The sequence below is a fragment of the Python bivittatus genome, unplaced genomic scaffold (genome assembly GCF_059951505.1).
Source record: "Python bivittatus isolate LINGU-HERP-01145 unplaced genomic scaffold, Pbiv_v1 ctg000090_np1212, whole genome shotgun sequence".
Lineage (NCBI taxonomy): Eukaryota > Metazoa > Chordata > Lepidosauria > Squamata > Pythonidae > Python > Python bivittatus.
The window spans coordinates 927,982-952,557 of NW_028277046.1; the positions used below are offsets into that span (position 1 = coordinate 927,982).

The window sequence follows — 24,576 nt, forward strand, 5'->3', positions numbered from 1 at the left end:
ACAGATCCAGAGCTGTGAACCAGATGTGAAGGGAGTTACATTTGTGTTGAACCCTCCATTTTTTATCCCTTGAAACGGAAGCTTTGATGCCCGTTCACGGAAAGCAGGTTTGTGGGCTGACAACCAGTTTTTTAGAAAAGCTGCTGGAACTCGAAGTCGACGCTCTGAAGGGCTCGGCGGAGTTCTGTGAAACGTGGGAAATATTAGGCGGTTTTGTTCCACCTGCTGGTCCCGAAAGCTGTCCCCTGTGCGGTATGAGCCAAGGAGGCAGAAGTGACGCCTCTTTGCAATCAGCTCCCGATGTGTCTTTCAACCCTGCATCATTGGAATGGGCCTGGCATCCCGAACACCCGGTTTGTTGGAGAAATGCATGTGCGCTCGCACACACACACACACTCTGCAACCTCCGTGTGAACAGGACGGGGCTGTGATAGATAGATAGGTGATAGAAGATAGATAGAGGATACATACAGTAGGTGATAGATGAATAGATAGGTGATGGAAGAAAAATAGATGGATAGATGGATAGATGGATAGATGGATAGATGGATAGATGGATAGATGGATAGATGGATAGATAGATAGATGATAGATAGATGATGGATAGATAGACGAGATGGATAGATAGATGATAGAGGATACATAGGTGATATATATAGGTGATAGGATAGATAGACAGACAGACAGACCGAACTAGATCATTATTTTATTTCGATCCAAAACTCTCCTCCCGTTTCTCCTCTTTTCGGGGACGTTGCGCAAAGCCCTACCGTGTGTTTTTGGTAGCCTGACCAAACGCCGCTCATGGGTTTTGCGATTCTGAACGGCAGATCTGCAGACGTCCCGGGCTCTGCGCAACGGCGCCTCTTTGCCTTTCGGCAGCGGCTGAAACTTCCGTATCGTTGCTTCAATAAGCCTTCCCACTCTCTACTAATGATGCTTTTAACCGACAAGTCGAGCAGATCGGGTGCCTTCTAGGTCCCTTCGGCTGATCCCAGTCCGAGCACGTGGGGGTGGAGGAATCTGTTTCTGGACTCGCAAAGGCCTCGACCGGGGATATAAAGATCGATCCATTGATCGGATGAATTGATCGAAGTCCAATTCTGCAGCTGCAGTTTGACGTTCGTTTTAGGCCCGTTTGTCATTTGGGAACCGGGCGCAGATGTTGGGGCTGGGCAGGCCAACCTGATTACCTTTGGGGACTTGGGGGCCTGGTGTTTGTGTTTTCTTGTTAACACTTGAAAAACGGGATAAACTTGTCCTTGTTCCAGAGAATTAAAACTCAGTGCATTTTGGCTTACGCTGGCAGACAAAGAATAGGAGGAAATTTATGTGGGAGGTTAATGGAGCGGTATTACTGGAGGTCAGGCCTGTTTGCGCTGTGATAAAACTAAACAATGAGAGCATTTATGACTTAGGAAAAAAAATCTATCATGGTTAAAGGTGATGTACAGAGAACTATAAGGAAACCCACAGCTCTTTGTTCTGTTTTCCCGCTGAATTTTTTACCAGGACCTACAGAAATGTAATTTAGGATGGCTACAGATGAAATGAGGCAATCATCAAATAGTCACAGAATATCTTTTTTTCCCCTCGTGATTGATACGAAGCTGGTGTTGCGCTTGGATCTTCATAATGAAGCCTTATGCTTTAGAAATAAGTTTTCTTTCTCTGCCAAATGGGCTTCTGTTTTTCTACCTTATTGTCGGGGAGCTTGAGAATTTCTTTGGCATTTCACTGGGGGCTGACGTGGTGGCCCAGAGCAACAGGCATCACCTAGCCAACCTTGGCAGATCTCCAAAGCAAGGAAAGTCATGCTGGTTAGTACTTGGATGGAGGGCCACTAGGCGAGCTCAAGGCTGCAGGTTAGATTGAAAGCCAAAGGCTTCCTTGAAGAAGATCATGTCAAGAAAACCCCTGGGCAGAGGCTGCTGTCAAATTGCTTCAGGGCAGAGGTGGGAGGAACGGATCCTTCTGGTCCACGATTCTACCAAAAAAGTCAGTCTTCAGGCCCCCCATATAGTGTAGTTTCTCCTCTTCTACCATTTTTTTCTATCGAGTCAGTGTTTCGTATCCCCTAAGTGAAGCAGCTGCATTCAGTTCAAGTTGAGGTCGGAAAGAACAGTCCAAAACCCACAATTGGAACTGCAAGTTGCATCAAATTGGTGCAAATGTTTGGGTGGAAATCAAATGTGGGGTGTGTAGTTAGCAAAGCTTCAGAAACCAGGGAATTGAGCATCACTGTCGTCTTCCATAACCCCCTTCCGACATCATCCTGTTAGAGAATGAGGATTTTCTGAGGACCCTCGGAGCGAGTTCCCTGTTTCTGGTGGGGAAAGGACTTGGATGAGACCATGCCCCGCTAAGTTCTTCCCATGGGGACTTTTCACACCTCCAGAGGGAATGATGGGGAAGCATGTTGGAGTAATGGTCCGTGGGGATGGCCTTGGGAGACAGGAGGAAGAGCCGCAAACTAGTCAACGGTTGGATAAGAGGCAGCTGAGCCCACAGCAGGGATGGGACGTGGGAAGCATCTCAGAAGGGACCCTCCCTGGTTTCTCAGAGGATTCCTTCTGAGATGCTTCCCATGGCCCTTTTCCTGCTGTGGGCTCAGCTGCCTCTTATTAACCATTCCCTTGTCTGTGGCTCTTCGCCCTGTCTCCCAAGATCGTTCCCACAGACCATGACAGTTGAAGAGCAAGCAGCTTGCAGGCTGCAGAGTGGGTGAATGTTATTTGCCTTTCTGACTTTGTGTCATGCACCGTCTCTTGATCTTCTCTTCCTAGCCGTGTGCAATGATGGCGTGTGCTTCCACGGAGGCCAGCCTGCTGAGGGAGCCCCTCGAGTTTGTCGCTGCCCTTCAGGCTTTCGAGGATCCTGCTGCCAATATGGTGAGTTGCCCCCTTCAGTTGAATCCTTGCTCCCCATTGTCCGTTCAGGTCACATGGCAAAGAAACCCCACTAGAACCAGAATGAAACGTCTCTCCCTGTTAGCCTTGCGGGGTAGTCCAGACAAGAAGCATGTCCAGATGAGCTCATTCTACTTTATTGTACGGTTACGTTACCAGTACTGGATTATTCCAGAAAGACTGAAAACTCAAATCCTGTAAACAGGGGAGAATCAAAACCCCATGCTAAGCCCTGTTTAAGTCATATTGCTTAATCATGGTTAGTTCTGGGAGTTGAAAGCATGGTTAGTTTTCTTAATCATAGTGAAACAGACTCCTGCCTTTACAGCCCAAGAAACTAGGGAGGGTCCCTTCTGAGCTTTCCACCCCTCCATTCCTGCTGTGGGCTCAGCTGCCTCTTATCTGACCATTGCCTTCTTCCTATCTCCCGAGGTCCTTCCCACAGACCATGACAATCCCCAAGATTATTCCTTGTTCAGACAGTTTCTCAGGACTGGATCAGCTTTTGAATTTGATTCTTACAAATAGCTTTGGCGGGCAGCAACATAGCCTCCGTTTGCAACTCTTTAAAGCAGCTGTGTCTTTCCCTTGCGGCTGGCTCAGATTGTTCTCTGTCTATACATTCAATTGCTTTTTTTTCGTAAAGGAGAACTCTCTGTCTCCGTTAACTCTGTTTCTTCAGCCTCGTTCTGTAAACTATAGCAGCTGTTTTAGGGGAAGGCAAAGGATGTTCCCATTGTCTGGGAGCTGAACAGTCTTGCAAATAAAATGTGGGGGGCAATTTCTCCCCTCCAGTATTCTTTTTAGGGTTATCTTCCTTGTTTTCTCCTGGTCTGAATCGTCTCTCTTTTGCATCGATGATGCGTTTGGGCCGGCGAATTGAAAGGAACGTTTTATTGATCGATTTGACCTCCCGCAGGAAACTTTGCACGGAAAGAAAGGGAAAAGAGACGTTGCGGCCTCTGAAAAGTCTACCTTTCTAAACACGAGGGATTTATGGGTTTCTCCACGGGAAGAGGACGATGGGCTCACTGCTCGTATTTCTTGAACTGACAGCAAGCGTTTTTTTTTTCCCCTGGCTTGGAAGTCAAAATGAAAGAGACTTTTACAGGCGAGCGTGACTTGGAAAGACAAGTGCAGTAGGACGTGTGTGTGTGTGTGTTTCTCTGTTTTTATTTATATGGCAGATTTATCTCCCCCCGTCTGTGCCAGAGCTCAGGAGGCAATGCGTGGGGGTTTAATAGATCTCTTTGAAGCGGCATTTGGAAATGCGTTGCTAACACCCAACAACTTGATTTTATTAGCCTGTTTGCCCACGCTGAGCTGTTCCCATCGTCCGCTGCTTTGAAGCCTTCTGAAAAATGGAGAATTGCTGGATTACAGTGGGAAGGGGCTTGAGACAAAGGTCACCGATGCGGAGTCCGCTCAGCTCTGCCCTGAAATATATTGTTCTGGCAACTCGGGGATGGGGCAGGGGGCTGGAGCGAAACAGGAGGGACGAGTTTACCGTTTGGGCGGCAGAGCGTTTCCAGATTTTTGCCGAAATGCCTCCGGTACAGGTGAGCTCCCTGCTTCCCGTGGCGGGGAGTTCCACCGGCCAATGCGGAAGCCTACTTCTTGGCAATTCCCTCAGCAGCAGAAATATTTCCTTGGCCAAAAGTGGGAGATGGATCTGTCCCAGATGTGACCAAATTTTTTGTTTTTTGGAGGAAAGAAAATGAATTATACGCTCAACTTCGAATAACCCTTTCCTTTCCTTTCCTTTCCTTTCCTTTCCTTTCCTTTCCTTTCCTTTCCTTTCCTTTCCTTTCCTTTCCTTTCCTTTCCTTTCCTTTCCTCTCCTCTCCTCTCCTCTCCTCTCCTCTCCTCTCCTCTCCTCTCCCCTCCCCTCCCCTCCCCTCCCCTCCCCTCCCCTCCCCTCCTCTCCTCTCCTCTCCTCTCCTCTCCTCTCCTCGCCTCTCCTCCCCTCCCCTCCCCTCCCCTCCCCTCCGTTGGGCCTTTGTTTACCCTCATGAGGACTAGAGCCTTACTTAGAGAGTTTGTAGCTCAGTGACTGGACTGTTCTTTTCAGTGTCCAAGGTTTCTTTCCTGAGTAGCACCAGGACTGGGGTCAGCGTGCTAAAATGTCCACTGGCTCCCTCCAACCCAGCTGCCGGTGGGGTTTATGGGTGCTGTAGTCCATGGTTTATGGGTGTTGTAGTCCAAGAGACCTGGACGCCCCCTCTGGCTCCACAAAGGTCAGGTTTCAGCGCACAGTGCACGGAAGAGCCAGGAGGGAAAGTCTGCCAGGTATTTGTATTTATTTACCGGGCATAAGCGTATCTGGTTCGCACAACCCTCTCGATCACACCTTGTGGTCTCAGGAGCCCTTCCCATTTGCAGAGCGTTGGTTGATGTGGGCGATATCGAGGGATCTTGGCTGCAGTAGAAACCAAAACGGAGAACGTTGGAAAGGGTTCTTTGGTTGACTTCGCAGACCCCCTGAAAGGGTCTTGGGGCCCCCAGAGCCCCCTTTAAGAACCGCTGCCCTGGATCCCGGGGACTTGGCGGGCTGGACCCAGCTGCGGTGGCTTTCAGACTGAGCTGCGGGGTTGGGCGGCTGGCAGGATCCCGGCAAATCGTGGCTTGTTCAGGCAGCTTTGGGTGCGTTGAGACCCGAGTCAACTTTGGGCTCTGGCGGACGCCAACTTACCGCAGGGCGCCCCGTCTTACCCCAGGTTTTCTCCGGCTTTTCTGGGGGACCCTTGGCCTCCCTCGCAAAGCAGCCGTTGTCCCCACAAGGCCCGTTTCCTCCCCTCTCTCCGGGCTTTTAAGATGGAGCTATTTGGAGAATCTCGGAATTAGCAGTCAAGTGCATTCTGGGAAGAGTTGGGATGCTCCCAATTTTAGGGCAGCGTTTCTCAGCCTCTTTAAGACAGGCGGACTTCAACTCCCAGAATTCCCCAGCCAGCATGCTCGGACCTCAACTCCCAGAATTCCCTGGCCAGCATGCGCAGACCTCAACTCCCAGAATTCCCTAGCCACCATGCACGGACTTCAACTCCCAGAATTCCCTAGCCACCATGCACGGACTTCAACTTACAGAATTCCCCAGCCAGCATGCTGGCTGGGGAATTCTGGGAGTTGAAGTCCACACATCTTAAAGTTGTCGAAGTTGAAAAACACCACAATGTAGTGTAAACAAAACAGGGAAAAAAGGGGAAAAAAACTCAGAAACTTACTGCTTTCTGTTCTGATGCTCACTTGGGGACCTTCAGAGAGACTCTTAGCAGATCCTGATTTTTTTTCAATTGCCCCCTCTTTAAAACGTCAGAAAATCCTGCACAATGGCCCTCTGTTTTAGACATCCCCCCCCAATTGACGAAAGAGACAGGAGGAAAAGTCACCAGGGGTGGGTGGGAAACCGTTATTGGTCTAAACCGACGGATTTCTTTCATGTGGGAATGTCGGGCCTCTGTAAATAAAGAACCAGATGTTGCCCGCACCCCTCGCCTCTTCGGCCTCAAAAGCGCACACTTGTTCAGCAGAATCATTTGCAGATGCTCCGCCGGTCTTTTAAAGAGAAAAACGATTAAGTCTTTTTGAGAAGGGGAGAAAAGGGGACAAAGAGAGAGAGAGAGAGAGACCAACGGGGGGAAAAAAGAGGAATTCAGGAGAGAAAAAAGAGGAGAAGGAGAGAAATGGGGAATTTACAGGCACCGTAGAATTAGGCGAAAATGGCCAGTAGTTCAATAATGTTAAATAACTCTGCTAGGTTGTTTTAGAAGCAATTTGTTGTTAAAAATTTGACGACGATCTGCAGTATAAACCACCAAGTGAGAGGATGATCCAAGTATGTTTGTATTCCCTGACTTTTTAGGTTTGATATCATGGTTTCCCAGCCTTCTGGCTGGGACAAAAGTATTTGAAACCAGACGGACACAGCAGATTGAGACGTTGGAATCTTCTGCCTCAGAGTCGTCATCCAAAGCTGGTTTTCAAGCTGCATTAAATTCTGTGTCAGATTGATTTGGGAAGAATCAAGATACTTTAGTCACTGGGATCCACTTCCAGAGTTTAATTAGGCATTGCAGAATGAACGGATTGTCCTTTCCAATAAGAAGGATAGAGTCTTCTTGTAGTGGTTGACCATCTTCAGAGTTCACTTGGAAACATCTGGTCTTAGCAGGAGGGGGAGGTGTTGATTGACACCTATTCCGGGGGGAGGCTCCAAAGACCATTGATTGGCAGCCCCCCCCTCCATTTCTATTCTGGATGCTCCACTGGGAGTAATAAAATGCATGGAACTCTTTGTTGAGGTTGGAGCGTTGACCTACATGCTAGAGAAGCTTACTGTGATGGGTCTACTCAAGGTTTACTCAGAGGAAGGAAGAGCCCCAGCTGAGCCTTTGGGAACTCTGGAGCTGGGACTATTCATCCCACCTCTCTCAGGTCATCTAACATTTAGCTACCGGCCTCGTTGATCTGGCTCTGATCTGAAATTTCATTTCTCAGACAGCTTAGATGTCACCTCGTTCCAAGGTTTTCCTAAGCTTATAGTTGTGACAAGGAGCAGCAAAGTTTGGCTTGTGGTGCCATAGGAGTGCATGTCCTGAAAGTCTGCTTATTTGTTGTGGTCCCAGAGGGCCCGGCCAGAATCAATGGGTTCAAACTCCAAGGATGGTTAGATACCAGGAGGAACTTCCTGACGGTCTGAGTTTGGGCTGGTGGAACAGGCTGCCACATGAAATAATGAGTTCTCCTTTGCTGGAGGCCTTTAAACAGAGGTAGGATGGTGATCAGTCAGAGATGCTGTAATGGATCCTACACTGACCAGGGGTTGGACTTGATCACCTCTAAAGCCCCTTCCAACTTGAGGATTCTGTGATAAGTCCCCACTCAAGGATCATCAACCAAGTGGTCAAGAGAGATGCGGCAAACATAAGGGCCAAAGAGCTGAAGTGGAGCATGAGAAAATATCAAGGTCCAAAGCAATGCCTTCACAGATGCTAGAAGATACTGTAGCTTGCTGTGAAAACCATGTTATGACCAGTTTGGATTCCTTGCTGAACAAGGATTGACTTGGCCTCCACACCTTCTTCTACCTTTCTGATTCTCTGATCACCATAATCCCAGGACCAGGGTGACAAGAGCACCAAGTTTGACTCATTGCTGAACTTCAACATATTGGGACTTAAATTGGTATTGCATAAAGCCTTCTTCTAGGCATTAGATGGAGCACCTGATTGATTGCACATCGAACATCTTCATCTGCCATTGCCTTTTCCTTTCTGGATTTCTCCCTGCTGTTCCTCTCTTGGTTTTCCCTGCCAACCTCTCTTGGTGCTAAAATTTCGATTCAGGCTAAGAGTAAGGAATCGGATCCTCAGCTTTCGGTCTTATGATGATGTTTGAGAAGATACCTGTAAACACTAAGGAAGATGACCTTGATGGAATTGGCAACAACCATTACCTGGTCAAAAGGGGCTGAAGCATTTTTTAAGCCCAGAACGGCAAGATAACATTTGAAGTGGCTCAGAGAGACGCCTCCCTGATTCGCTGGAGTATAAAAAGGAGGAGAATCAGACTTGCGAGATTCAGTTATTGTAGTTTTATCCTTCCGGTGGAATTTATTTCCTGGTCTGGTTTACCTGGTGGGGCTGACATTGCCCTCCATAGTTGGTTCAGGTACACCAACAAGTTCTCTTATGCTGTTGGAGAATCCTGCAAATATCTCCAAAGAACCAGAACTTGTTAGTAGAAAATTTTCATGTGTGTAGGAAACCCAGGTTTGATTCTCAACTTCTCCAGGTTGGTGATCTGATGGTGGTGGAGGAAAGTTGAAATAACAGTTAAGGGCATCTTCCACTCAGAGACTTGTAACCATCCAGGAGTAGAGAACACCCGTGTTTGGATTCAGCATCCAGCCTTGTAGTCCATCAACATCTGATGGACTATGGGTGGACCCATGTCTCCAAAGCTTTGCCTGTTGTTCACCTGGGAAATCAAGAATGGGTGGGGCCTGTGAATATGAGAGGAGGCGACCCACTCTTGGTTTCCAAGGTCAGCAGGGACCCTGTTCTTGTGCCCTTCATCTCTGTTTCCAAAGCAGGTGGACTTCCGTGGCAGGAGGTGACCCACACTTGGTTTCTAAGGTGTTGTCTTCAAAACCCTCTCAAGTTTTCTGTGGATGGGAGAACAGTAACCGTAATGGGGGCTGAACAGATGATGAAAAATGGCAGGCACAGAACCATGTTGTCTTGAAGTTTAAGCACAGAAATGTTGCCCAAAAGACAGCGGGTGCCATGAGGTTCCCATTCTCCTTAATTCTTGTGGCTGCAACTCCCGACGACTCTTTAGAAGATGCTTGAGAGCAAAGTTGGACTTTGTTGGAACACCTGAAGATTGCAAGATGTGAAGATGGAGCCCTGCTGTTTTTGGAGACCCCACTGGCTCAAAAAACATCTGGACTTCTGCAGGAATATGAACACACACACAGAGACCTCAAAAAAGTTCAGGAAAATAGGATTCTTTACGGATGGGAACTTCTCTGCCTGCATATTTTGCAGCTATGGATCTGAGATGGGTTAACCCTTGATCATTTACGGGGAACTAACGGTAGATATATTTCTGTTTTAAGACAAGGATTGGATAGGGGTGTCTGCTTTTTTTGACACCTGTCCAAAAAGAAATCGGGGAGGAAAAGTTGCTGACAGCAAGGCAGGCTGCGTCCCAGCAAACTGTGTTGCCCTTGCTCCAAATTGGCTTAAATGGCTTTAGCATCCAACAGGTGGTTCTTTGCGATCCGTGTTCAGATCAAACTTAATCTGGCGCCTAAACTGACCTTCTGTTTTCCTGAAAGAAAAGAGTTCACCTTGGTGGAAAAAAAAGAGAAAAACAGCATGGGTCTCTCAACATGACCAAGGAGCTCCGATTTTACGAGGGAAGCTCAAACTGGAGCAGAAAAAGGTGTTTTTCCAACGGCCAGGAGAACCTGCTTTGTAGTCATGTCCGAGAATCGTACGTTGGGAAGGGACCTTAGAGGCTTTATAGTCCAACCCCCATCTTCTTTTTAGCACCAGAAGAAAATTAAGTCTTCTGATGAACCTCTTTGTGGCTCCCTCTTTTCTACAGCATCTTTTATTCCCCCCTCCTTGACTCTGAAAATGTCAGCTTGGTCGTCCGAGGCTTCAGTTTTTCATCCAGTAATGAAACGCAGGCGAGGATCGTGTTTCTCCGACTCTTCCTTCTTCCTTGTTTGGGAACTCGATAGCCCCCCAGATTTTCCTTCTTTCTCCCCAGATGTAAATAAATCACCGGGCACCGGCGTCTGGCTTGAATTACCAAGGCGCGTTTTATGGCTCAGGAAATAATAGCGAGAGGTTGCAGGAGAAAGAGAAAAAAAATGAACCTGTTTGCGATTGCCGTCCGTGCGATGGTTTGGGTGTGAGCTTTGAAATCAGAGGTGAATGAAAAAAACCAGGGCGCCGTATGGATTCTGTCTTCCTTTCTCCTTTGTAGAATGTTTGAGGTTTTTAAAGATATATTTTAATTTTAGTTTTTTCTAGGAGCTGCTCTTGGGCTGACGATGCTGTTGGAAGTGATCAAGGATGCTTAACGCTGGCGTTGGTCTGCGATGCGTTTTTCCATCTTCCTTCAGCATCCGTGGCTGGCACATTTCCAAACTGGAAAATAATGACATTTTTCAAAACTCCTCTTTTTTCCTTGGGGGTTAATGGGTGGGTGGAAAAGCGAGGAAGCTGCAGAGCGGTGGGGAAACGAAAGAGGCACGCTGTGATTTCGGCTCCCCGCAGTTAAGAAAGGGTACCGAAATGTTCACTTTTGAAAATTGTGTCAAAAGTTGTTCAAAACTGGGAACTGGTTGTGCAAATGATACGTAGAAAAGAGTTTTGGCCCAACTGAAGGCGTGGCGCTTCCATTTCAGTAAATTGACGTGGGAAGGTACTGTTAAATTTTCCTTTTGATTATTATTTTGCTGGAGAGCATCGTCTTCGGGTATTGCTGTTGAGTTCACCTTCCTTGTTTGGGGTTGTGCAAAAAACTCCTAAATCGGGTCGAAAAGATCGATTCGTCTTTTAGCAAGACCCTCATCCTGCATTTTATTCAATGATTTAGGAAGAATAATAATAATTTATTAAACTTTTTTTAAACTCTCTCTGAGCGTTCTCTAAATAGGATGGAGAACCGGGGGCCCTGCGGATATCGTCGGACTACATCTCCCCTCGTTCACCTGTCGGGGCTGTGGCTGATGGGAGTTGTAGCTGCATCCTCCTGTAGACAGCATCCAAGGATTAAATCATGGAGGGGTTGAATTTTTGAGTGGCCTCAGAGATGCCCAACCAGACACAGCCCCGTGCAGCTCCATATTACCCCTTCGCCAGGAAAAAGTGGCGTAACGTCACGTGGGGGTCTCTTCTTTGCCAGAGAACCAGGAATGGTCTCCAGCGTCTGACTCTGGTTTATGCTAAGCGATGCTAAAGGGGCGTTTGGGGCACAGGCTGGAGGTTTGGGGTCGAAAGGAAGCATTAGGGAATTGTTGGGGCCGTCAGCGGTCAGGGGCCTGGATGTCTTGGGGCAGCACGTTTGGGCTCTTTAACGGCATCTGGGGTGACCTGTCCAAATTTTCTGTTGGTGCCTTTGGGGAGTGGAGCCTGTATATAGGAAAGGTGTTAATTAATCTGCCTTAGAGGTTTTGATGGAGAAACTGGACTTCTGGTTAGATCTGGTTTTTTAATGGTTGTGCTGTCCAGATATAAACCAGAAAAAAACTTCAATCTTTTTTCCTTTCTTTTCCTTCCCCTTTTGATGTCTTTCTTTCCTTCCTTCCCCTTCTCTCTCTCTCTCTCTCCTTCCTTCCCTTGCTTTTCCTTCCCTTTTCCCCTTTCTATGTCTCTCCTTCCTTCCCCTTTCCTACCCCTTTCCCTCCCCTTTCCCTCCCCTCCCCTTTCCTCTCCTCTCCTCTCCTCTCCTCCCCTCCCCTCCCCTCCCCCTCGTATTTATTTCTTTTTCCTTTCCTTTTCTCTTCCTTCCTCTGCTTTCCCTCCCTCCTTTCTCCCCTCCCCCCATTTTGAAGACGTCGGGCAGTTTTCCAAGCGATTCAGTTTACAAATTGTTCAGCCTACACCAATGTGAGCAACCTCCACCGGGCTGGCATTGTGCTGAAACCAAATCAGATTAGCAAAGAGGCCCCAGAAAAGGCTTGTGAAGCGTGTCTGGCATTTTGGAGAGATACGCTGAGTCTAAAAATGGGGTCGGAGGGGAAGTGGGGGGCAGCTCTTCCAAAATAAGCTGCCTTGGGGCAAAACAGGGGTTCTCAGTGGAACATTTAAAAAAATGTTAAATACATCTTTGCAACGACCCCCGTGCATTGGGTTTGCCTCTGAAACTGCCAACAGGGCAACTATGTTGTTATGCACCCAGGATTAAGATGGGTGGGAACCTGTAACTTTTCTCAACTATCCTTTCCAACAACTCTCACATTTATCTCTCCTGAGCAGAACGGCCAGGAGTCACAGTTTGCAACCTCGAATCATAGACGATAAGAATTGGAAAGGATCTTGGAAGTGATCCAGCCCAACCCCCTGCCCAGGGCAGGAATGTTTTGCCTGTCACTGGGTGGGAAGAGGCTGGAGGGTGATGGGAAAATGTGGAACAGAAAAACACAATAACCATCCATTCTCCATCCATTAGCAGCCCCCTTCAATTCCAAGAGAAATTGCCCATGAGACGTTTTCAGCTCTTGAAAGAAGGGCAGCCAGGGAGTCTGGAGAGGGATGGGAAGACGTGGGGCAGAAAAACACGACAACCATCCATTTTCCAGCCATCTGCAGCTTCTTTGGCTTCCCTTTCATTTAATCCCAAGGGAAGTTGCCCATGAGACATTTTCAGCTCTTGAAAGAAGGGCAGCCAGGGAGTCTGGAGAGGGATGGGAAGACGTGGGGCAGAAAAACACGGCAACTATCCATTTTCCAGCCATCTGCAGCTTCTTTGGCTTCCCTTTCATTTAATCCCAAGGGAAGTTGCCCATGAGACATTTTCAGCTCTTGAAAGAAGGGCAGCCAGGGAGTCTGGAGAGGGATGGGAAGACGTGGGGCAGAAAAACACGGCAACTATCCATTTTCCAGCCATCTGCAGCTTCTTTGGCTTCCCTTTCATTTAATCCCAAGGGAAGTTGCCCATGAGACGTTTTCAGCTCTCGAAAGAAGGGCAGCCAGGGAGTCTGGAGAGGGATGGGAAGATGTGGGGCAGAAAAACACGACAACCATCCATTTTCCAGCCATCTGCAGCTTCTTTGGCTTCCCTTTCATTTAATCCCAAGGGAAGTTGCCCATGAGACATTTTCAGCTCTTGAAAGAAGGGCAGCCAGGGAGTCTGGAGAGGGATGGGAAGATGTGGGGCAGAAAAACACGGCAACTATCCATTTTCCAGCCATCTGCAGCTTCTTTGGCTTCCCTTTCATTTAATCCCAAGGGAAGTTGCCCATGAGACATTTTCAGCTCTTGAAAGAAGGGCAGCCAGGGAGTCTGGAGAGGGATGGGAAGACGTGGGGCAGAAAAACACGACAACCATCTTCTCTCCAGCCATCTGCAGCTTCCTTGCCCCCCCCCCTTTTCATTCATTTGGAAGGGAAGGCATCAGGCAATGTGGAAAGTGTGAGGGAGGGTGCAGGGGGCTGGAGAACCCTTTACCAAATTGCCCTCATCGCCTTCCAACGTGAGCAAAATTTGGAAGAAATTCTCCAGCCCCTTTTGGGGAAGAAACGTGTTGAGAGATTGGCAGCCGGTTGTCTGAGTGCTGCTCAGATGTGTTCGGTTACCAGGCTGCAACTCTGTGACGTCGTCTGCCAGCATGTGCGAAGGCGGTCTCCTCTGAGCCCTCCAGCGTTTAATCGTTAGAATCCAGCAAGTCGATTACTTAAATATTTGGATTTCCTATTCTTCTCTTATAGATGTCGATGAGTGTGAAGCTGGAAATGGTGGCTGTCAATCACAGTGCTGCAACACTATGGGGAGTTACTACTGCAAATGCCCCCAAGGCCTGAAGCTGAAGGACGATGAGAAAACCTGCGCAGGTAACAGCAGCCCATTGTGGCTTCAAAAAATATCTTCCCTCCTTATTCATTTCGTTTCTTGCTCGCCTTTTCTCCCAGAGCTCAAAAGGGGAGTACGCGTCTGCCTCATTTCAGTGCCACTACAACTCCCAGAATTCCCCAGTTGAAGTCCACACACCTTAAAGCTGCCAAGGTTGAGATACACTGCTGAGATCGAATCGGCTGCTTCTGAATCCATTTTGTCCTGAATCCGCACCTCTGTTTGTCTTTCGTTTTTCCTCTTCCATACCAATGCATCTTTCCTTTAATGCTGTGTCTTTTCCATCAGAAGTAGCCCAAGCCCCTCTCTGGGCTGCTGTTTGTAGGCTGCTCTGGGAAACATTTGGGGGGAATGCCAGGAAGGTTAACATGCTTTAAATAAACTAATTCTACATATAGGCTTAGACTTTTGGAGAAAACATTTTTTCCCTTCGTTTCTTTAGTTTCTGGATTTTTTCAGTAAGGCCTGCAGGGTCTGTGATAATGAATAGACCATTTTCAGCAGAGTTTGTGAATTAGCACGCAATGCTGTTTTCTGATGCAACGGGGTTTGGCAGACGAAGTGGCAAGCGATGGCAGACTTGCGCCCCACGTTGATCCCTTTCCAGAAGCAATAAAATCAGATTTCTTTCAGGCTCCCTTTGGTGGTTAATTAAATCTTTCCCTTTGCCGACTGCGCTACGAGGCTCTGATTATTGCACAAACGAGTTTAATTATTAGTTGTGAATTGTTCCTGGGTATGTTTGGAACTTTAAACTGATTGAACGAATTGGTTTTTAATTTGATGACCATGGACGTTTTGTAGGATTTGGCCAGTGAAGTTTGCAAACTCTTGAGTCTGATAGCAGTATATAAACCACTGATATACAAAATAATAATATACAAAATAATTCTCCAAGGCCTCAAATGCCTAGCTAGAATTTGTCCCTAGATCTTAAAGGGAAAGTAAGATCTGAATATTCCCCCTACAATAAGGTAATTTAACAGTATAAACGTAAATTGTCCCATCGGATTGACAAATCGGGGGTATTAATCAGGCCACCAAAAAGGGAATCGATCCATTTCTCGTCAGTTTCACAATTTTGATCGGAAACTCCCAGCCTCTGATTTAATTTCCTGTATTTATATTACCTTCTCTTTCCAGCATACCAGAAGCTAAACTGTAAGGACCGTTTAGATCCATTTAAATATCATCCTTGGCGTTGCACATATGCCCCCCAAAATCATGAGAAAAATATTTGGAATGAGGATGGGGCGGGGGGAAATCCAGATCTTTAAGGGAGAAATATTGCAGAGGGCATTTAGGGAAGAAATGTGATGCGTTGCTGGTTTAATGATGGATAAATTGCACATCGTGAAAGCATGGTGTGGTTTGCTCGTTTGTGGCTAATCTCTGATTCACCAAACGATGAAGCCTGCAAACTCAGTTTCTTTCTGGCTTAGTAGTCACCTCCTCCTTGTCTGCGAAGGTGCAGAGCAAACCAGGAGGGAAACAAATAAACCTAGATTGCTTGCTTTTCCGTGAGACAAGCCGAGTTGATCTTTGAGGAGCCGGCTTGGCACGCGATGGATGGACTTTGCAGCATCTAGGAGATCTTCCCAGGATCCTGCTGACTCAGAAGAGGATTTGAGCCCCCCAGAGCAAATTCCAATCTCATTTCGAGCCCAAACATAACAGTTGGACCATCCCTTTCTGCAGATTTATTTGTGGATGATCAATCACCCCCCGGGGGGCCTTTTTTTGCCAGTTCCTCTCAACACATGGGGATAAATCTGGGCTGGGAGCAAGAAGGCCTGCGAAATTCCTTTTCCTTGACGAGCGCTCTGCACGTGGATGCTGTAGATGTCGACAAATTCCTCCCTCCATGATGGATGCCTCGGGGATGCCAAGCGAGGCTTCCCAACTTCTCAAGAACCATGGAGACTTCCCGGGGCTGAATGAATTGCGGTGACAGGGGGAACTTGTAGCTCGGCCAAGGGACACAGTCCGGCATCCAGAAGACCCCAGGATCTGCCTGTCCTCCAAAAGTTTGTTTTCCAGGGAAACAAACCAGGTCCGTTTGAGAAGACCCATCAGAGCCTCGTCAACGTCAGCCATGGGTGCTGAGAATCGAGCCATGTTCTTGGTGGAGGTCCAGCTACGAGATGTGGAAGCCTCCATCTGCTGTCAGCTCCTGAAGCTCAGAATGTAGAGAGTGTCCTTCGCTTCCAGTTTTCTCCTACCCGCCCAAAAAGTGTTCCCCCCCCCTTTTGAACATGGATGGAGTCCTGCAGTGTGCAAAACCCAACTGAGAGGGGCTTGGCTTTGTTGAGAACCGTTGAGTGTATCCAACTTTGGTGGTCCGTGTAGCATGTGGTCAAATTCTCCATCAACGGATTCCTGATCAAGGGAAGCGCTGGGGAGCGTGAAGGGGGGAACCGAGTTGCTGCTATTTTTGCCCCCAAAGATGCTGAACGGACATTGCTCTGCACGCTGCCGAGAACACCGTGAGAACCGCTGGGCACAGACTGGAGCCCATGGAGGTCAATGGCCCCTCGTCAGGGCAAGCGGAGCCCACCGCAACCCACGTGCAACTCCGTAATCCCCCTCATTTGCACAATTGCACCGTATGGCTCGTCTGCCGTAGCCTGGAACGGACAAAGGAAGGGGCTCTCAGTGGCTGCCTCCCAAGGATGCCTGCAGGCAATCCAGCCAGATCTGCCGGGAGATCTGTTTCCCTTCTTTGTGGCCAGGGAGAAGCTGATGGAGAGGAAGGGGCTTTGGCCATCTTGCACACCCACTTTTTCCTTCAGCCCCCCCCCCCATCTATGGCTTGTGAAGAGTGGGGGGAAAATGTCCTTGTTGTAGACAAAGCCATGCCTCCCTATTTTACAGTTTCATCTGTTTTCAATCAACCCTGCACTGGAACCCAGAGATAGGTAGATAGATAGATCGGATGGATGGACAGACAAACAGATAGATATAGATAGGATGGATAGAAAGAAAGAAAGAAAAAAAAAGAAAGAAAGAAAGAAGGAAAGGGAGGGAGGGAGAGAGAGAGAGAGAGAAAGAAAGAGAAAGAAAGAAAGAAAGAGAAAGAAAGAAAGAAAGGAAAGAAAGAAAGAAGAAAAAAGAAAATAGGTAGATAGAATGGATAACTGGATGGATGGACAGACAGATATAGATAGGATGGACAGATAGGACGGATGGATGGGTAGACAGACAGACAGACAGACAGACAGGAGAGATAGATTGAAGTTGGTCTAGAAAAAAAGACCCACACCAGGATTAAGATGGAGTTGGGGGTTAGGAGGACCCCCCCCCCCCAGTATATTCTGAAGTTTGCAAATTCCCTTCCCAGTCTGGTTTCACTTAGAGGTCCCGCGTACAACCGTGGCAAGTCATACATCACCCCTTCCAAACCATACGTCGTAATTTGGAACTTCGCTGCATCCAAAGAAAACCGCGGAAATAGCTCCAATTCTTCGGTCTTCTCATGCCATTTTCCAGAACAGCTAGTTGTGTGTGTGTGCGTCTTTGTGTGTGTGTGCGTGCAGGCAGTTTGCTTCTGGAAGTCAGAGGAAAGCAGGTCCCTAGATAGGATTAATTTTTGCATCGTTTTGGCCTGCTAAGCTGAACGGTTCAGTGCTTCGTTCCAAATGGTTGCAGTTCAAATCCGTACAGGCTCTGAGTCGACAAGGCTCCGATTTTTACTCTGGAGTGGGCTTGTCGGAATGGAAGACCAGTGTTACCTTGTAGTTTTCACCCCAGTTTTACACTAGCCAGGATCATCAGCTTGCCCAGCGAAGAAGGGCTGTTTAGGCACTGGAATTTTAATTTCCCAGTAGGGCGCATGGAGGTAAAATTGAATTTTTCAAGCAGAAAATACAGCCCAGAATTCAGTCTGAGCTTCAGGAGCAGATCTTCGAAGGGGGCTGAAAGTCAGGGAAAAAATGGAAATGGAAATTCCAGCGTCGGGGTTTTTTTTGGGAAGGAAGCAAACTTAGATTTTTGCAAAAGGGGGACAAACTAGATTTACGCCCCAGGTACAGTCTGTGCGGCCAGCTGTAAATTGGTGACAAATCTAGTTTTTTGGAGGCCTTGGGCCAGGAGTGAGTGATCTTTCCATACTAAGGGGATTGCCCCCTTTAAAAAAAAGATTTTGGAGGCTCACGGTGGGGTTGACTTTAACAAACAATAGATTTTTTTTGGAATTTGGGGAAAAGCAGCCCCCAAATTTCCTTGAAGGGGAAAACCAGCCCCTAAACTGTCCCACTCAAAATCGGCTTGATGTGAAAATTCAGCGGTGTGATTTCTGGGGTTGTACGCAGCCATAGGGGACTCCCGATTTGGTTGCGAAATTTGCTTTCATGAGCGAAATTGCGGGTTTGATGCTGCACTAAAGTTATCCATGTTGGACTTTGGGGCCATATTCTGCCTGTGTCAAGCAATAATCTCTGATTTTGGGATATACAGGGCACTAGAGCAATGAACGAACCATGGATGCTTTGGTGAAACCCCAGAAGTCACCCTTGGGCACTCAGGGGATAAATTCCGTCTGGGGCACCAAGGAGCCAACGAAGCAGAGTCTATAATATTTATCCTCTCTTTAACCATGATTCATAGCCAGGCCCGTTCCTAGCCAGGGAGTTGTTTTGGAAATGTTGCAGATCGCTCATCTTTACGTTCAAACCGGGACCTCTGCGAGGGGTTAATTAGGTCCCCTACATTTACATCCTGATTAATTTTTCCTGCTGAAATTCTCTGAATCGACCCGCTGAGAATTTTGCTGTTGACCCATTTGTCAACTTTGATTCCTGGTCAAAAAATCCAAACCCGGGATTGTGCCTTTGGATTTCAAGAAGGTGGGGGAGGAAATTTTCAGGAGAGAAGGCAAATTCAGCATTTTCAGGAGAGAAGGCAGCATTATTTATTTGGGGTGCTATTAAACAACCCCCCCAGGATGACCACGGGGTTATTAGCAAGGCTGTAAGGGTTTAGGACCCGGAAGAAAAAACTTGACTTGTCTGCAGAGTTTGCAAACCAAGGAATGTGGGTCCGAGGGGCTGGTGTTCATGTGGGTGTGCAAAGCAAAGAGCGGGGGGTCCAGAGTGAAAAATCAGGTGCCCCCAGTTCTCTCTGATCGCCTGCTTGTGAAACCCCATCCTTGTCTGTTTGCATAAATGGATGTTTCCCCTTTGAACCAGACTCTGAAAGTTTTAGTTGGAGTTTACCTTCTGCCCCCTTGAAAGCGCCAGCTGCTTTTCACCGCCTGGGGAAGGGTGGAAAGATGCAAAATTCGGTCACTGTGTGAGCTGATGCAAGTCCAGCCCCCTGCCCTGTGCTGGAATCCAAATTGAAGCTTAGAATCCTAAATCGGAAGGGTTGGATGGGGTCTTAAAGGGCATCTAGTCCAATCCCCTGCCCTGGGCAGGAATGCCACTAGCAGCTGCTGAATCTCAGTGCTATACCATGTGGATAACGGCCCACTGTTTGGACTGGACCGAACCAACACAGTGAGTTTGGGCTACTGGAAATAAGTAAAAATTTTCCCTTGACTTGAGCTGGGCCCCTCTGGACCACGAACACATCTCTGTGGGTTTTTTTGGCTGTCATAAGGGTGTTGTTCATTGTTGACTTCTTTTAGATTTTTTTTTACTTACCCATCTAGCTTGCAATCTTGGGATTTCCTAGTGGTCTCCCATCCAAATGCTGCTTAATTTTTCAAGATAGCCAAGTTCGGCTAGATTCTGTCAACTGCTGAAAAGTCTCTTTCGAGTCAGCTGCTCTAAGTTGCCTTGGGGGGTTAAGGGTGGGATGGAATCGCCAGCAAGAAATTAGAAGTTCTTTTTTCATCTGCCTGGAGCGCCAAGAGCGGAGAAGGTCCGTCTCTCCAGTCCTGCTGCGCGTTAAGAGCGATAACATTTCCTGGCATTATTTTTGTCCTCAACTGCTTTATCGCTTTGAAGAACAAACATAAAAGGAAGTAGAAAACAAACAAAAAAATAATAAACCAGAAAAACTGAGCAGTTCAGGGCTGGGCTACCAAGAGGAGGAGAAGGAAGGAAGGAAGGAAGGAAGGAAGGAAGGAAGGAAGGAAGGAAGGAAGGAAGGAAGGAAGGAAGGAAGGAAGGAAAAGAAAGAGGGAGGGAGGGAGGGAAGGAAGGAAGGAAGGAAGGAAGGAAAGAAGGAAGGGAAAGAGGGAGGGAGGGAGGAAGGGAGGGAGAAAAAGAAAGAGGGAAGGAAGGAAGGGAAAGAGGAAGGAAGGAAAAAAGGAAGGAAGGAAGGAAAAGAAAGGGAGGGAGGGAAGGAAGGGAAAGGAAGGGAAAGAGGAAGGAAGGAAGGAGAGGAAGGAAGGAAGGAAAAGAGGGAGGGAAGGAAGGGAAAGAGGAAGGAAGGAAGGAAAAGAAGGAAGGAAGGAAGGAAGGAAGGAGTCCACACATCTGAAAGTGGCCAAGGTTGAGAAACATTGGGTTAGTAGGAAGGCTCATATTTTAGTCCACTAAAATCTACTTCAGCCATGGAAGGTCCCCGGGGGGGATGTTGGGCTGGTCCTTTGTGCTCATCCAACCCTCCTACTTCGTAGGGTGGTGGTTGTGGAAAAGAAAAAAAAACAATGCAGGATGAAAGAGGGCAGTTTAGTCACTTTGATCTCCTGGAAGAGGAGGTGGATATTAGTCTGATGAATTTATGCTGCTTTCTGACTGTAATAAAGACTTGACTGGATTAGTCTAAGGAAAAACAAATATTAACCCAGAGAATCCATTCCCGCGGGACCCAATTTGAAAATATTGGATGCAGCGAGCACTGGGGGCAATGTCTGCGGCGAAATCTGTAAGGCGGGCATTTTTAAGATGTTTGCCTCTGTCTCCAGTTTTCACATCTGTAATTCCTAATATCCCCCTCCCCGTCCGAGATAACACTGCCTTGCAATGAATGCCCCGGCGGCCTCTTGGAGGGATCCCTCCATCTCAAAGTCCCGGGAAGGTTTTTCTCGGCTCCGCAGGCGAAAAAGCCTCACTGTGCTGGTGCCCTTCAGCTTCAAGCAGGACTTCCCAAAATGTGGACTTAATTTAACCCCCCTCCGGCCCCCCTTCCAGCTTCTTTGCTTACATGGCCAAGTTTAGAATCCAGTTTGGGCCCAGGCCAAGAATGCACGGACGCCTCCAAGTTGATCAGCCAGAATTCCTTTGCTCCGTGCACGTCTGTGTGCGCGCTTCATGCAACGCACGCAACAGAAATATGTGCGAGGTGGAAGGGGGGGCAACGGGGTTATTTTTGGCTTCACCTGCAAGGGGCCGATCTGAAAGCAGAGCCCGTTTTAAAGCCGGGCACAGGAAGGCAGGGCTGCAAAGTTGGTCTCGGGCGATGCGCTGCTAGGAAATCCAACAAGGGAGTTGGGCTTTGGGGGGGCGCACGGGGGGCAGAAGACCGCAGCCGTTGAGAGGAGAGGAGGAACGCTCCCTCGCGTGGTTGCTGAAGTTTCTGCCTTCTCGGCTCAGCCGAGCACCCGCTTTTCTCTGCTTCGGGGGAAGAAAACGGCTGGCGTCATGCAGGGAGGGAAGCCGAGGCTGTGCGGGTTGATGCTCTGGTGCTTTGGGGTGTGGAGTCATTTCCCTGGAGCTTTTGGGCTGCATTATCGGTACCTCTGGAAAAACTGCTATCCGTGTTACAGTGGCCAAGCTGGATATGGCGGGGGTCGCGCTGAGATGAGGCCAGGTGAGTTGAAGGCGAGCTGCGGTTAATAGGGGGGCTGTAGATTCAATCAATCAATCATCTATCTGTATTTTGCCTTCAGCAGATCATTGTATCGCCCAGGGTTGGTTGGTCGGTTGGTTGAATACAACACAGCTGTGGTGGGCGCTCCAGGTTGGAATGGTGGCAATGTCCGCATCAGTATTCCACCAATCAAGTGAGATTTGCCCAGTGGGGTGAGCGTGAGCAGTGGGCGTTTGGTACGGTGGGATTTGCAGCTGGGGGTGGTTGTCCGTTTGGGGGGCTTTGTTAGAGGACCAAGCTAAGCCACGGAGAAGAATGCATGGCAGCCGTGGATCTCTTATGTGTACTATTAGCGCAGGGAAACACGCATGGAAGGACCGGTTGGGGTGGGAATGCTGCAGTTGGCTGTCGGGTGAGTGGAGCAGCCCAAATGCTGGGGTAGAAGGGACCTTGTCTTTGAATCCTACGGTTGGGAGGGGTTCTTGAGGCCATCTAGTCCAACCTGCTCATTTCAGGAATCTGAATGAAAGCCCCCCAGGCCAGCATGGCCCTGCTTCCATTGGAGGTTAACCCACAACCTTTCTGGGTTATTTGGTTCCAGTTAGTCCAATAATTTGACTTCAGGGCACTTCCAATGCTCTTAAGCTAGATGGTTCCCGCGGGGCCAGCTGTGGGGAAGTGAGTGAAACAGGTTGGATCAAAGGATGTTTCCCCTCGCTTACGAGTCACACCACCAGGGTTCATCATGAGCCACAGGGTGGCATGGATTTGGCTTAGAAGGTTGTGGTTCATAAGCCATCATTCGTGGCTTAGGGCAATGGAAGGCTTGGCCAATGGTAGTTGCTTGTCTGCTTGGCCTTGTGGCTTTGCAGAAACATAGCCATTGTGGCTTCTAAAGCCACATGTGTGGATACACACACACACACACACACACACACACACACACAGGTATCTTGCATTGTGTATACGATGTAAACGATGTAAATTTTGGGATGTGTGACATCACTCCCCCCCACCTCCTGCGGAGACTCCTGTTTCTGCCCATTTCTCATACAAGGAGGAGAAAAACTGAGGCTGGGTGGAGAACTTGTCCACATTTATTTGGGGTCCCTCGGGACTCCTGGTTTAGAAGGCCAGACTTCCAGACTTCTCTTTCTGAGGTTGAAGGCTTTGAGATCACATCCCACCATCTCTTAGCAGTCATCAAAGGGTGCTTGGAGACAACGCTATTGTGGGAGTCCACCTTGATGCTCTTTGAAGCCTTTTCCGGTCTGGTTCACACATATGCTTGAGAGCTCGGAGCCCCGTGACTTGATCGCTGAATTTGACAGCCCTGGAATTCCTTGATTTCTCTGTTTGGCTGACCTGCCAGATCCATGTTAGATGGACTCATCTCTGGCTAAATGGCTTCACTTCACTTGGTGACCTTCAGATCAAAGACTTGGAAGAAGGAGTTGAAGGACCTTCCCAAGTTTGGAGATGACCCAAAGCTGGAGGAGGTTGAGGAGGGGCTAATACAGTGTTCCTCAACTTCAGTAACTTTAAGGGAATTCTGGGAGTTGAAGTCCACTCCCTTAAAGTTGCTGAGGTTGAGGAACACTGCTGTGGAGGGAAGAGGGGAGATTCACCAAGATCTGGGGAGGTTGGGCTGAAAAGAACAAGATGGAGCTGAAGCAGGGAGAAGAAGGGGAAAGGCGGAAATATCGGGTGGGGAGAGGCCGGGCTCGGCAGAAGGTCCCGTGAGATGGCTCTGGTTGTCCTTGTTGGCCATGAGCCAGCTGCTCCAAAGGCGAATGCCTCTCCTTTCACACAGAGAGAGAGTGCCTCTTCTGTCATCACAGAAGAGGCATTCCTTCTACTTTTTTCTGCCCAAGAGGGAAAGTCTCCCCTCTTCCATGTTAGAAGACACATTTCTCCTCCTCCTCTCACCAAATGGAAGGTTTCTTTTCACTGCATCTCAAGAGGGAAAGCCTCTTCTCTTCCCATCTCAACAGGGAATGCTTCTTCTCTTCCCATCTCAAGAGGAAACACATGTTCTCTTCCCATCTTGGGGGGAAAGCCTCTTCCCATCTCACAAGGGAACGCCTCTCCTCTACCTATCTCGGCAAGGAATGCCTCTTCTCTTCCCATCTCACCCGGGGAATGCCTCTTCTTTTCCATTACAAACCCGAGCTGGCAATGCGACGCAGCTGTTCAAAAGGCCATGCTATCTTGGGGTGCATTAACAAGAGGAGAGAGTCCAGACTGGATTGTCCCCCATTATTCTGGCTTGGACAGACCCCTCTTGGAGTCCTGAATCTAGTTGTGGGCACCACCATTCAAATAGGAGAGGGGCAAATTGGGGCGTGTTCAGAAGAGGACTATTGAGATCTGGCAGGACCTGGATACGTTTAGCCTCAGAAGATACCAGCAGCCTTCAAATATCTGAAGGGGGGTCTCCCAGAAGAGGGTGTGGAGTCCATCTGTGGCCCCAGGGGGCAGAGATGGGATCTGTGGGGTCGGGCTCCCAAGGAAGGAGGCTCAGAACGGGCTGCCACATGGTGTGGGGAGTCCTTCTTCGCCGGAGGTCTTCACACAGAGGCTGGAGGGTCACCCGTCCGAGATGCGGTAGTCGATCCTGCGCAGAGGGGGTTGGACTAGATGACCCCTCTGGCCCCCCTCAGCCCTGTCGTGCTGCGATTGAGTGGAAAGATCCCAGGCTCGAGAGGAAGTTCTGAAAAAGCCGATTTGCACACAGGCCCGTCAGGCGTGCCAAACTCGTTTCCAAACCCACACTTCCTTATGCTTTTAGACCCGAATCGCGATCCAGGCTTCGCTTAGAGTCAGATATCAGGGTTTCCTGGCAGGGTCCAAACCCTGCAGCGTGCCAAGCTGAATGG

The 24,576-nt window shown here is 48.5% G+C and overlaps 1 protein-coding gene across 4 annotated transcripts in view; it reads left to right on the top strand.

Moving 5' to 3' along the window:
- Nucleotides 1-24,576, top strand: part of MEGF6 (multiple EGF like domains 6) — a 68,678-nt gene that overhangs the window by 7,885 nt on the left and 36,217 nt on the right. For 3 of the 4 annotated variants that reach the window (XR_015795465.1, XR_015795466.1, XM_025167918.2), the window contains exons 4-5: nucleotides 2,787-2,891; nucleotides 13,858-13,980. Coding sequence is in view for 2 of the 4 variants with exons in the window: in XM_025167918.2 (XP_025023686.2) it covers nucleotides 2,787-2,891; nucleotides 13,858-13,980 (228 nt within the window). In the remaining 2 variants the exon portion in view is untranslated. Of the gene's footprint in view, nucleotides 1-2,786; nucleotides 2,892-13,857; nucleotides 13,981-21,281; nucleotides 21,698-24,576 lie in introns of those variants that run through there. The other variant, XM_088136698.1, reaches the window with a different exon arrangement.